The following is a 14,304-nucleotide window of genomic DNA, read 5'->3' as shown; positions in this document are numbered from 1 at the left end:
ATCTGTACCATGGGAACTTAGTTGGGTTGCTGATCGTTCTTTTAATATTCAGCTGTGGTTGATGTGAATACTGCCCCCTTATGATAGTAACAGGCATGTAAAAAAACAAAACAATGGTAAATCATAGGAAATTTTAATGAACTGTATTGACTGAACTATCATCTTTTATATTACTAAAGCTATCTTTATATATTATTTTCATTAGCAAACCATCCCATGACAATGGATTGTGTAGAGAGGAATCTTAAGAAAAGAAAATATAGTGAGGGTTTTTTACACTGTGGTTTTACCTCAATAATTACAGCAGGAATTGAGAAACTGCAATGTGTTATTTGTTGTGAAGTTCTATCAGCTGAATCTAGGAAGTGGAACAAACTAAAATGCCATTTTGATAGTAAACATTCGAGTTTTGCAGGCAAGGATACCAACTACTTTAGAAGCAAAGCTAATTGACTCAAGAAAGCCAGACTTGACATTGGTGGCAAGTACCACATACAAAATGTAGCAGCCATTGAAGCTTCATATTTGGTGGCACTCAGAATCGCCAAAGCTATGAAACCTCACACCATTGCTGAGGATTTATTGTTGCCAGTGGCCAAAGACGTTTTTCGAGTTATGATCATAGACCAATTTGTTACAAAATTGAGTGCAATTTCCTTATCTAATGATACTGTCCATAGAAGAATACATGACATGTCTGCTGATATTCTTGATCAGGTAATCCAGGAAATTGAATCTGCTTTACTTCCAATATTTACCATCCACCTTGATGAATCTACAGATGTTGCAAACTATTCACAGTTACTGGTTTATGTGAGGTTTATTAATGATGGAGATTTTAAAGACGAGTTTCTTTTTTTCCAAACCTCTTGAAACGACAACTACTTCATGTGATGTATTTGACACAGTTGATTTATTACCGAAAGAGCATAAGATCTCTTGGGAAAAGGTTTGTGATGTTTGCACAGATGGTGCTCCAGCTATGCTAGGTGTCGATCTGGATTTCAATGTTTGTTATTGAATGAGTCACCAAAAGTTATCGGAACTCATTGTATGATTCATCGGCAAATATTAACAATGAAGATGCTGCCACAAGGTTACAAGAAGTAATGAAAAGCATCAAAGTTCTGTCAATTTTGTAAAGGCGAGCACTTTAAACAGCCGGCTGTTTTCACAACTGTGCAATGAGTTCGATGCTCTGAAAAACGGTCTGCTATTTCACACTGAAGTGAGATGGTCGTAGAGAGGGAAAGTTTTAAAACGTGTTTTTGAGCTTCGTGATGAACTCAAAACATTTATTATCCAGAAATCAAGACCGCAGTTTGAAGCACTTTTCAGCGATAAAAGTGAACTACAGAAACTAGCTTACTTAGTTGCCATCTTTGCCATCTTGAATGAGTTAAATTTATCATTGCAAGGATCAAATGCAACATGCCTCGATTTTTCTGAAAAGATCCGATCATTCCAAACGAAACTTCATCTTTTGCAAAAAGAAATTGGATGAAAGTAAAATTTACATGTTTCCTACCTTATCTGCTTTTTTTGAGGAACATGACATTGAACCAGACAAAAAAATACAATGGTAAATTTCTGTGAAATAATACTTGCACATGCTTACAGATGAAATTTCATCATACTTTCCAAATCTACTTGACACCCCACTTGCACTTGCCAGAAGCACATTCACAGTCAGAGTTGAAGATGTGCCTGAGACAGCACAAGAGGAGCTCATTGAACTTATTAACAGTGATGCAGCGAGAAGTGATTTCTCTACAATGCCAGTTACAAAATTCTGGGGCAACCATTTGCAGTCATATCGTGTTCTGTCTGATACTGTGTTGGACCTTCTTCTTCCATTTCCAACAACTATCTTTGTGAAACAAGGTTTTCCAGCTTGTTGGTAATAAAATCTAAATACAGAAATAGACTTGTGAAGTTGATCTTCATTGTGCTCTTGCAAAGACTGCCCCAAGAACTTTTGATCTGGTAAGAAAGAAACTATCTCAACCTTTGCACCGATGTTGGCTTTTTATGCATAATGTGGCAAACTGTAGCAATGTAGTGTGCTGTGTTAAATTAAGACTGTTACCCATGCTACACCAAGCTTCCAGATGAAATTTCATTTATTTGTAATGAGAAATAAATATTTCACAATCTATAATTACAGATTGTTTTTGATTAATCACTATGCTTTAATTATGTTCAATTTTTAATAATGAAGATACATCCTGCATATCAGATATTTACATGACAACTCATAACAGTAGCAAAATTACAGTTATGAAGTAGCAACGAAAATAATTTTATGGTTGGGGGTCACCCCAACACGAGGAGCTGTATTAAAGGTGAGCGGCATTAGGAAGGTTGAGAACCACTGAACCAGCACAAGTCCACCCACCCTGTTTCCTTTGCACATTACGTCAGTTTTGCCAGGATACTCACTGTGATCTTGGAGAAGCTCCCAGTGCTTCCATCCTGCCTGTTCCCCGCCATTCCTGCCTCCGGATCTTTTCTCTCTCTCTCCATACTGCCATGCGTTTGGTGTCCTTTATGATATGTGTCTCTCTGCTTGTAAGATGGGATGTGATAGGGGGTGCTGTGGTGATATGGAGAGATAAGAGGTTACAATAACGTTTGCTCAACCGTTAATCTTTCCGTAGCATTCTTCAGCCTACCAGGGTGTAGGGTAGAAGAGGAATGACAACATGAAATCTCATGTCACCCATCCTGTACGATCACGAGGTGTCGAAGGGATCAGGTATCAGGCATCATCAGAACAAAAAATCTTACCATAGTGAATGAGTGGGGTAGTACGGAGTGGAGACCCTAAGCCCATTTGTAGGCCACTGGAGATCCCCTTGCAGAGGGGTCTCGGGGAGGAGATGAGCCAGTCAGGGTGCGATGTAGCAATGATGAAAAATACAACTTTCCTCTAGTTCCTAAATGCTCCCCCCCACACACACACACACACACTATCATGATCCGAATTCTACCTTGCAAGTCTGGCTACACCTGAGGACGTACACTGGTACAGATAGGAACTGGAAACACAGGGAATCCAGGGCAGATGATCCCTTCAGGACCAGTGGTATGAGTGGTGATACTGGGAGTGTGGAGGGAGGGTGGGTTGGAAAGGGGGGACCGATTACAAGGATCTACATGTGACCTCCTCCCTGGGGGAAGGCCAACAGAAAAGTCCGTGAAGGGAGATGTTGGACAGGGCAAGATATGACAAAATAGTAATTTATAAATTATCAAGGGTTCATGAGGGAGAGGAGTGTGGGGAGCGAGGGGAAAAATGGGGACCTGATGCCAGGGGTTTAAGTGGAGAGCAAATGTTTTAAGAATGATGAAGGCAATGAATGTACAAATGTGCTTTACACAATTGATGTATGTATGGATTGTGAAAAGAGTTGTGTGAGGCCCTAATAAAACGATTAAAAAAAAAGAAATCTAGTGTCACATATTACACTGGGACATGCATGCCACCGTGTCACTTACTATCGTACTCCAGACCTGATCCAAGCATGCCTCCTTGCCATGTGGTCACCTTGCTCCTGGCGGGGTAACTGATTAATGCTAGGAATGGCTTGCTCAGAGTAGATGGGAACTCTGCTTCTGGGAATACACCTGGATCTTGCTGATCGTGGAAGAACTATGCGATTGTCCCCTGAAATTGGAAACAACATATCAATCATGGTAATGCCAGAAAAAGTCCAGGTGTGTGGGGGTGGAGCAAGGATGGTAAAGAAACACCATTGATGCTTATAATGTAAACAGAAATATACCCCTGTGGTACCACGGGTGAAACATTCCTCTGTGGTTCCACTTTAGGGGATCTGAGAGATAGTCAGTGATTTTAGCCAAAGGGAGAGCAAGAACAGAGGAAAAGGTGTGAGCAGAGGGCCCATGGTGCTTTAGCCCTTCCTACTCATCTGATCCCTGTCTGGGTGGCCTCAGATAATTGCATAACATCTCTTACCCTGACCTCCCTCTTTTCTTCTGGAGGAGTAAAAATATGTTCCCTAAATGTTTGTTAGAGTTCAAGGCTGCCAGGCAATTTGCATGCTTTGAATGCAGACTTTGAGGAATACAAGATAGATATGAAGAAAATAGACAAAATGAAACTTGGAGAGATGAAATAATGGAGAATAATCAAGGATTGGGGGGAGAGTTAGAGGGATAGAGTGAATACATCTCACACATGGTCAAGTAGAGTCAAGAAGGAAAGAGCAGGGATAAAGGAGTACTTAAGGAGATCATACCTGAGAAATCTCCTAAAGCAACCCAAGACACCAAGTGATATAACTGTATTAAAACGGCAAAAAGATAGTTTGAGGCGATTCATTACTCCAAAAAAGATGATTTCATCATGATCAAAGTTTTGCGTTTTGTATGAATACAATAATGACAAGATACTCTAATTTTCTGTCCGCCTGCACACAGAAAACAAAATGTGCCCAACAAAAACAGAAGCAAATGGAGGGACTGGCATAAAAACAAGCAAATGGAGGGACTGGCATGTATACAATCATGGGGGTCTTTTTCATTGAGTGACAGATAAAACTCCCAGAGCCGACTCTGTTAGATGGAGAAGGTTTAACCAGTGTGAGCCATAAATTTGCTTCCCTGACATACATGGAATATCACCTCGCAGGTCATATGCTGGGCCATTAAACAAGCCTCTCATTGTCACTGAGTCCATTTTGATTCATAGGGACCGGATAGAGCCCAGTAGAACCGCCCCTGTGGGTTTGGAACTTGTTGGTGATCATACTCCCAGGCACTGCAAACAAGCCTATAACACCCCTATAAAACTGAACTATCTCTCAGCCAACGTGTAATACAAATCCCAAGACAGTAAATTCCCCACATGGAAAACCATGGGTACCTTCCTCACTGCCCAAGCTGGAAATCACTTGACTCAGGCCTTTCTCCTCAACCAGGAGAAGGGCATCACCGGAGCCAGGATGATTCACAGAGAGAGGTTTTCATTGCAGTACCCATCGGCCCCATCCTGATGCTACTGACAAGTCACCTGCCCACCCCACTCGGACAGGATTTGGGGGTCTCAAGGATGCGTTCCCCGATTCTGGGGCTGACCCACAGGAACTCTCTTCCCAAGATCATAGAGGAGCCTTCACGGGCTGTTCTTACTGCCCCCTACCTTTGCCACCCGCCCCACTCTGACTTCCTCCCAAGCTGCTTCCGTGGCTTCCAGAACCACTTTGACCTCTTTGGCTGGAGGAGGCCCTGGCCATCCCTTGCTTCCACAGGGCTTTCCTTACTTCTATAGGGTCACGCAATCTATCTTGAATGGCTGGGGTAAGGATTCAAGGGTAAGGGCGTGTTCTGAGCCCCTTCCCAGCTTGTGATGTGAATCACAAGGACGTACATTTCAACACGCACGGCCAGGGGTACCTTCCCCACCCCACAAACCCTGAATCGCTTAACTGAGTCCTTTCTCTTCAACCAGGAAGACGATTTCACCTCTGCCGGTTGTAACAGAGAAGCTAAGTTTGCCACTTGGAACTACGATAGAGGTCTCGGGGTCAATCAGCCTCCAGCCTTCCCATCGGGGGAAAGTCACCTGCCCACCCCCATCTGTGAGTATTTGCTGATTTCAAAAGGAAAGATACGTTGGGTTCCAGATTTCCCCGATTCCTGGGCTGACCCACTCACCCATGGTGTGGCGTCAGCCAGGTCACGTCCCCACTGTCCCCCTGAAGAGCACGGGGGCTGGAGCCCGGGCTGGGGTCGGTCAGAGCGGGCTCTTCAGGAAGCCGAGAGCCGTCCACGAACCGGCTCCACGACGACGCACTGAGGCGCACGCACGTCAAGATGGCGTCCGCACAGGAACTCTCTTCCCAAGATCATAGAGAGGAGCCCCTCGGGACCTAGAGGAGCCCTCACGGGCTGGTCTTACTGCCCCCTACCTTGGCCACCAGCCCCACTCTGACTTCCTCCCAAGCCGTGTCCCCCCACCCCCGCCCCCAGGGTAGCGGATGACAGCCAGGAAGCCTCGGTTCCGAACATCGAGCTAAAAATGCCCGAAGTAAGGTTACGCCGTGGATCACCCACCGTGTCTCCGCTGCATTTCCCTGGGCTCCCCTTCTGCAGACGCCGGAGCCCTGCGTCCCTGCTCCGTGCCCGGGGCTGAACTTGCACGTGCACCTCGCAGGGGCCTGGTGACGGCCGACCACCTGCTCTCGGAGGCTGCTGCGGCTTAGTGGGCTGCAGGACAGAGCTCACGTGCTGCACGGGATCGCAGAGAGTTGAGCTGAGCTCCACGGAATGGCGACGCCCCTCCCACACATTGCTGTAAACCCGTCTTGGTGCGCTGTATGGGCTTATTGTAATTATGGCGAAGTAACGGAAAGACTGAAAGGAAATACCTATAGACATTCCAGAAAGAATAAATGTATATATTTTAAGAATTGGAACATAAAAGGGAAATAACACCCTTTGAGAGTTACCTGGGATAAGATGTGGGTGGGTATGGGGGGTTGCGAGGAAGCCATCTTCATATATATATGTGTGTGTGTGTGTGTTTGTGTGTGTGTGTGTGTGTGTGTATGGATTCCCTCTAATGCTTTTAGCCAGTTTTTTTCATGTGTGTGTGTGTGTATGGATTCCCTCTAATGCTTTTAGCCAGTTTTTTAGCTCTGAATGTCTCCGAAAAAGACACTTTGTAAAGGGGAGGGGGAGACCAATGACTGAGTGGCTCTACATTATTCAGGATTTGGGGGAAATTTTTCAGTCCCTGGAGACAACTGCTTCCTAAGAGAGTTCAGACACTGAGTGAGGAAAAATTAAACGTGCTTGGGAGAATGTGCCAACAATTCAGTGTGGGAAGTAAAAGACAGAAACACGCACACACAAATAAACAATGAGGTAGCCAATTGTATATTTTCAAATAAAAAGTATATTGCGAAAATTTTGCTAAGTGCACATTCACGTGAATTTTAAAAAAATACATAGTGATTTTTTAATAGACAGTTTAGAGTTTTCCTCTCAACAAATGTGAGGTGGCATCGAGTTGATTCTGACCCATAGTGAACCTATGCACAACAGAAACACTGCAGGGTCCTATGCCATCCTCACACTTGTTCCTGTGCTCAGGCCCATGATGCAGCCACTGTGCCAACCGATCTGCATTTGGACCCCCTTCCAATTTACCAAATATGATGCCCTTCTCTAGGGACTGGTCTCTCCTGACAACACGTCCACAGTATGTAAGGGAAGTCTTGCTATCTTTGCCTCTAAGGAGCACTCTGGCCTTCTTCTAGGTATACATTGGTTTGTCCTTTTAGCAGTTGGTGGTACTTTCAACATTCCTCTCCAGCACGCCAATTCAAATTGATTCTTCTCCAGTTTTCCTTATTCACTATCCAACATCCACAGGCCTATGCTGCAGTGGAGATTACCATGACTTGAGTCAGGCACTCCTCAGTCCTCAAAGCAACATCCTTGCTCCTCAATACTCTGAAGAGGTCTTATGCGGCAGATTTGCATAATACAATACATCTTTGACATGTTGACTTCTGCTGCCATGAGCATTGATTGTGGATCCAAGTAAGACAAAATCCTTGACAAATACAGCCTTTTCAACATTGATCATGTTGTTATGTATTGGTCTAGCTGTGAGGATTTTCTTCTTCTTTACAATGAGTTGTAATGCACTCAGAAGGCTATAATCCCTGATCTTCATCAAGGGCTTCAATTCCTTCTCATTTTGAGTAAGCAAGGCCATTTCATCTGCATATAGTAAGTTGTTTATAGGCCTTCCTCCTATTCTGATTCCACATTCTTCTTCATATAATCCAGCTTCTCTGATGATTTGTCAGCATGCAGATTGAACAAGGATGGTAAGAGGATACCACCCTGGCACACACGTTTCCTGATTTCAAAGCAGGCAGTATTCCTTTGTTCTGTTCCCATAACATCCTCTTGATCCACATACAACGTTCACATGAGCACAATGAAGATTACTGAAATTTCCTTTTTTTTCAAAGTCATCCACAATTTATTGTGGTCCACAGGTCCACACAGTCAAATTCCTTTGTATCATCAATGAAACACAAGTATACGTCTTTCTGATATTCTCTACTTTGAGCCAAGATCCATCTGACATCAGCAGTGATATCCCGGTTCCAAGTTCTCTTCTGCATCCAGCCTGAGCTTCTAGCAGTTCCCTCTCAATGTAGTGATGCAAGTATTGCTGTATGATCTTAAGCAAACATTTACTTGCATGTGATATTGATGATATCGCTCTTAGTTTGAGCATTGTGTTGGGCCATCTTTATTTGCAATGGGCACAAAAATGGATCTCTTCCATTCAGTTGTCCAAGTAGCTGTCATTCAATATTCTTGGCTAAGACGAGTGAGTACCTGCAGTCCTACTTCAGCTTGCTGCAACATCTCATTGGGTATTCCATCATTTGCTGGAGCTTTGTTTTTGACTATTGCCTTCAGTGCAGTTTGAACTTCGACCTTCAGCAACATAGGTTCTTGCTTATATGCTACCTCCTGAAGTAGGGGAATGTCTACAAGTTATTTTTGGTACAGCGATTCTGTATATATTTTTCCAACTTTTATTGATATTTCCTGAATCATTCAATATCTCACCTATAGAATCCTTCAAGATTGCAACTTGAGGTTTGAATTTTTTCTGAGTTCTTTCAGCTTCAGGCATGCTGAGGATGCTCTTCTTTTTTGGTTTTCTACATCTAGGTCCTTATACTTTTTATTATTATATTTGGCTTTATCTCCTCAAGCTGCTGCTTGAAATTTTATGTTGAGCTCCTTGATTTCATTGTTTCTTCCATTCGCTACTCTACAGTTAAGAGCAAGTTTCAGAGTCTCTTCTGACATCCACATTGATCTTTTCTTTTTCTCCTGTCTTTTTAATCACCTGGGTTTTGTTCATGAATGATACTCCTGATGTCCTCCCACAGCTCTTCAGGTCTTCTGTCAGTAGTGTTCAGTGTGTCAAATACGTTCTTGGGATGTTCAGGTGCGATGCACTCAAGGTTCTATTTTGACTCTTGTGGACTTATTTTCCATTTTTTTCAGCTTTATCCTGAACTTACCTATGAGCAATTGATGACCTGTTCCACAACTGGCTCCTGGTATGGCTTTAAGAGCCAATACCGAGCTTCTTCTCCATCATGTCTCCCCACCCATGTAGTCAATGTGCTTTCTGTGTTTTCTCTCTGGAAAGAGTATGTGCACGTCACCTTTTGTGTTGTTGAGAAAAGTTATTTGCTATGAACAAGTCGTTTATTTTGCAAAATTCTATGAGGCAACCTGCAGCTTAATTTCAGTCACCAAGTCCATATTGTCCAGGTACTGTTCCTTCCTCTTTGGTTCCAATTGTTGCATTCTAGTCACCCATAACTATCAATTCATCTTGAACGCATGTCTAATCCATTTCCAACTGAAGTCATTGGTAGAATTCTTAAATTTTTTTCATCACTACCTTTGGCGGTTTGTTCATAAATTAGAATGATAGTTATACTGATTGGATTTCCTTAAAGGCGATAGGTATACTCCTATCACAAACAGCATTGGACTTCATGGCTGATCTTGCAATGCTCTTTCTGACCATGAATGCCATGGCAGTCCTCTTGACTGTGTTATTGCCATGATAGTAAATCATATGTTTTTCGGATTCAAAATGGCCAATACCAGTCTACTTCAGCTCAATAATACCTAGGATATTGATCTTCATGCATCCGTCTGCTTTTTAATCACTTCCAATGTTCCTACATCCATGCTTCACGCATCCCAAGTTCCAATCATTAGGACATTTTTGCAACCACTCCAGGTAAAGAGAAACAGCTGCAAAAAAAACCCTCTTAACCAATATGCCTAATGTAAATAATAATACCAAAAGCTGCTGGAGAATAACGGTGGCTCCTTAGCTCTAGAATCCCCTCCTTTGGAACTCTGCTCTCCGGGCAGGGGTTACAAGCTTGCCACTGCATGGAAGGCTGGTGACTGTGTCTGACCTCCTTGACTTCACAAGGGGGAAAAAGGATCAAAACCCATCCGCCCAATGCCACTTCCAATGAAGCAGAAGTTTGACATGCCTCCATCCTCCGACCTCCTCAAATCTATCCTGATACCAGCAGTCTTGCTGCTCCTGTCCCCTTCAGGACACTCTTCCTCTCTGCAGCCCTCAATAATCTGTAGCTATGACCACACTGCACTCACACAGTACTTACAATTCCAAAGTTTAGTAGAGAAACAAGCCAGCCCCTTACAAAGGAGCAGAGAGGGTGTAATGGGTTGAGTATTGGTCTGCTATCCACCAGGCCAGCAATTCCAAGCCACCAGGCAATCCTCAGAAGAATGATGAGTATTTCTCCAATGGTAAAGGTTTAAAGCCATGGAAACCGTATGTAGGGTCACTGTGGCAGTTACATAATATCCTGTCAACTTGAGCCAAGGGGGGAAGTCTAGGCCTTCAAACAGATCATAGCTTTCTCCTGAGGATTCTTGTAAATCCTATCTTCTTCCCTAGAGGTGGGATACATGCTGTCTTTGCTTCACATCCTGATGACAAGCCACTTGGAGCCACGCTGGTGGCAGTCAAAGCTCTGGAGATGCTTCCACCACCACTGGGTCCACAAAACTTTCCACCCACAGGCCTGTGGTATTCCTGCATTCTGCATCCTTGCATGTGCTGTGTGAGTCTGAAAAAGAACTTATGGACTAGTATCAGAATGTTAATATCAGATTAATGAACATGATCTGGCCTGTGCTGGGATGTTTTCTTAATATACAATTACTCTTTGATATAAAGCCCTTTCCTATACATATATGAGTCTCCCTGGATTAGTTTCTCCAGTTTACCTGGATTAACACAGTCACTATGAACCAGAATAGATTTGACAGCAGTGGTTTTGGGGAACAGTGTCACAACTTGTCGGAGACAACAGTTATCTGATCACAATTGCCTCTTCTCAGGTTTACCCATAGGCACACTTCTCTCTGGACCTCTCTCAGACATATATAAGCTTGGCTTCTGCCTTCTCAGGAAGAGTTACAAGTGGCTTTTCTCTCAGATGGATGCAAATCATACCCCACTCTGCACTCAGCATTACCCATTCTGTAGGCTAGGAAAGCTGCAGCCCGGTGCCTGGCTCTCTGTGCTCTCTTTGCCTAGGCCTCTGAGGCTGCTGTTGTTGTCTCTGCTGCAAACACTTCTGTGTGCAGGGATCTGGAGCCAAAACAATTGCTCTGCCATGGCTCTTCTTTCTTGGTAGTTGTGAGATCCTTGTTCTCACTTCTCAGGTGGCTCACTTGATACCCAGAGGTATGGCCACACTGAGCAATCCCCACATTAAGGTCACATAAATCTTTTTAAAACAGTTTTATTATCACTATCCATATATCAAAAAATTCAATAATTAAATCATACTGAAAAGAGTTGTACAATTGTCATCAGATTCAATTCTAGAACATTTCCTTCCAAAAACCTTATCATTGTAAATTAGGGTGAGTGCATAGCGGAGACTCAAAGCCCATCGGTAGGCAACAGGACACCCCCTTTCTGAAGGGCTGTGGGGAGGAGATGAGTCATTCATGGTACAGTGTAGCAATGATGAAACATATAACTTTTATCTAGTTTTTAAATGCTTCCTCCCCCCACTATTATGATCCCAATTCTACTTACAAATCTGGCTAGACCAGATGTACATTGGTACAGATAGCAACTGGAAACACAGGGAATCCAGGACAGATGACCACTTCAGGGCCAGTGGTGAGAGTGGCGATGCCTGGAGGGTGGAGGGAATGTGGGGTGGAAAGGGGTAACCAATTACAAGAATCTACATATAACCTCCTCCCTGGGGGATGGACAACAGAGAAAGGGGCAAGGGGAGATGTCGGACAGTGTGATATATGACAAAATTATAATAATTTATGAATTATGAAGGGCTCATGAAGGAAGGGGGAGGGAGGGGGGAAATGAGGAGCTGATATTAAGAGCTTAAGTAGAAGGCAAATGTTTTGAGAATGATGATGGAAACAAATGTACAAATGTGCTTGACACAATGGATGTATGTATGGATTGTGATACAAGCCCCCAATAACATGATTTTTTAAAAAGGAGCATTTCCTTCTTCACTGTAGTCATTTTTGTTCATGCAATTATTACTTTTTTCTAATTGTGGTAAACATATACACAACATATCATTCTCCAATTCCACAATATCTCCTTGTATATTTTAGTGTCATTGATTATACTCTTTGTGCTTTACAGCCATTATTGATATCCTTTTCCAAATTATTCTACCACCATTGACATAAACTCAATGCCCCCTACCAAACAAATCTTTCCCCTTCACCTATGGTAACCATTGGTCAAGTTTGTTTTTTCTTTCCTTGTGGTTTTCTTGATGTAGTGTTCACCTTTCATATACTTCCCTGATTAAATCGCTTTTAAAATGAGTTATATAATCACAATCAGTTCTAGTGCTCCTGCCTACTGCATTCATTGTTTGCTCTCCAAATCCCCTCACCCTCCCTATCTCCTACCCCTGGCCCACATCCCCTTTAAATCTTTGAATCAATTATTATCTCAATACATCTACCAGTTCTGTACTTCACACATAGGGAAACCCAACAGTAACAATAAAAAACAAAAGCCAAATAAAGTTGTAGGGATAAAATAATAATATAAAGATAAAATTACAAATAATGAATAAATAAAAAAGGATAACCATCAATATTTGTAAAACCAGAGAAAATGTTTTGTCATATATCAAGCAAGAAATACTTGCATGTAGAACAAATTCAGGTTGGGTCAAAAGGGAGGTCAACTGACAAAGCATCAAGTATGATCCAGCATAATCAAGTTGAAAATGCTCCCTATCTGGTAGTAAAGCTGTTCGTGGTCCTTGACTCTGGCTAGAGGGTAGAGTCACATTCATTGTTTTTTACACATTAATTTATGATTAACTAGGAGTTAATGCATGTATCGTATCAATCTATAGTTCAATCACATCAAGAAGTATCGTACAATTGCTACCATAAACAGTTTCCAAACATTTTTCTCCATGGACTCCTTGACATTGTCTCCCATTAACCAACACCCACACACACACACCAGCACTGCACCCCATGCCCCAGACACCCTTATTCTCCTAACTGTCCCTGTAAGTTCATCAATTCTGGGTTTCTAGACCAAAAAGCATATAACAAAATTTCAAGAGGGCTCCACCCAATGAGAAAATACATTAGAGATCAAACCCAATATGGGGTGGGGGACACTAGAAAAATGTTGAAAAGCATATCAGGCTCAATGTGCACCAGAGACGGGACCAAGTGACAAGATTTTAACTATACAAGTCAGGTTTATCATTTTGATCGCCTGTAGTCATATGTCCAGTGTCCTCAATTGGGTAACCAGTTTCTTCCCATCCCTCTATTATGGATAGAGGGAAATCACCAAAGGCTTATTCCTATGTAGATCCCACAAATGTATCTTGGGATCTCACTGTGATCCACAGCCTTCTGCAAACCAGATTCTCAAAATGTAGCTCTGATACTGCATTCTCCTTCAACTTTGATTTATATGATTTATAATCCTTCGTGACTGGTGATGAATGGCTAAGTCCATGTGAACTTAGTTGTCATCTCACTTAGATGGTTGCTTGTTTGGAGACAAGTCTGTTTGTATGCTTACCAAAAGTTTAATAGTCTTGGTACAGATGTCAACTGCTTTCTCAGACATCATGTATTTTCTGTCTTAGGTCCTCAGATTACAAGTGTGTGTGAGGTAGAGTCCAATTCATCCAGGGGAGTTTCTGCATGGGATCTCACTGATCCAGCCCCTGGAGTAGGCTGTGTGCCTTGAAAATCCAGGTTTCAGTGTCCCAATGTTCCACCCTCCCGGCCTGGGTTCCAAGGATGCACCCAGAAGCCCGGGTCAATGTGGCCCATTTGTTGCATACCAACAAAGACACTCCACCCCTATGGTCCCCAAAAGCATTTTCAGCCACACACACACACACACACACACACAGATACACACACCAGTTGGATATCAGTCCTTCCTTTTTTCCTACCAGCAGACATGCATTTGTGGTCTCCCAGACTTGTTTGCTCCATTTGCCCTCCCTGTACTTGTTTTTCCCATCAGTATCCTTCATCTCTTTGATAGGGCTGTGTACCTGTCCAGCTGCCATTCATTTATCTGAAGATTTCCAGCCAGTCATTTGGTGTGAATTATGAAACTATGGGCAAATTAGCCACAGCTTGCAATGCAGTGCCCAAAAGCCAGTGATGTTGCTT

General features: G+C 42.8%; 1 protein-coding gene across 1 annotated transcript in view; it reads right to left on the bottom strand.

Annotated features, from left to right (window-relative positions):
• LOC123521724 (nuclear RNA export factor 3-like) overlaps positions 1 to 6,162 on the bottom strand; it is a 15,409-nt gene extending 9,247 nt beyond the window's left edge. Inside the window, exons 1-3 of the mRNA XM_045290629.1 lie at positions 6,082 to 6,162; positions 3,502 to 3,670; positions 2,443 to 2,596 (exon numbers count right to left, since the gene is read on the bottom strand). Coding sequence (XP_045146564.1) covers positions 2,443 to 2,596; positions 3,502 to 3,670; positions 6,082 to 6,097 — 339 coding nt within the window. The 5' untranslated portion in view covers positions 6,098 to 6,162. The remainder of the gene's footprint in view (positions 1 to 2,442; positions 2,597 to 3,501; positions 3,671 to 6,081) is intronic.
• Positions 6,163 to 14,304: the final 8,142 nt, after the last annotated feature.

Source organism: Echinops telfairi, unplaced genomic scaffold (genome assembly GCF_000313985.2).
Source record: "Echinops telfairi isolate 266 unplaced genomic scaffold, ASM31398v2 ScPeMD7_44;HRSCAF=162, whole genome shotgun sequence".
NCBI classification, from domain to species: domain Eukaryota; kingdom Metazoa; phylum Chordata; class Mammalia; order Afrosoricida; family Tenrecidae; genus Echinops; species Echinops telfairi.
This window is presented reverse-complemented; position numbering and strand designations above follow the sequence as displayed.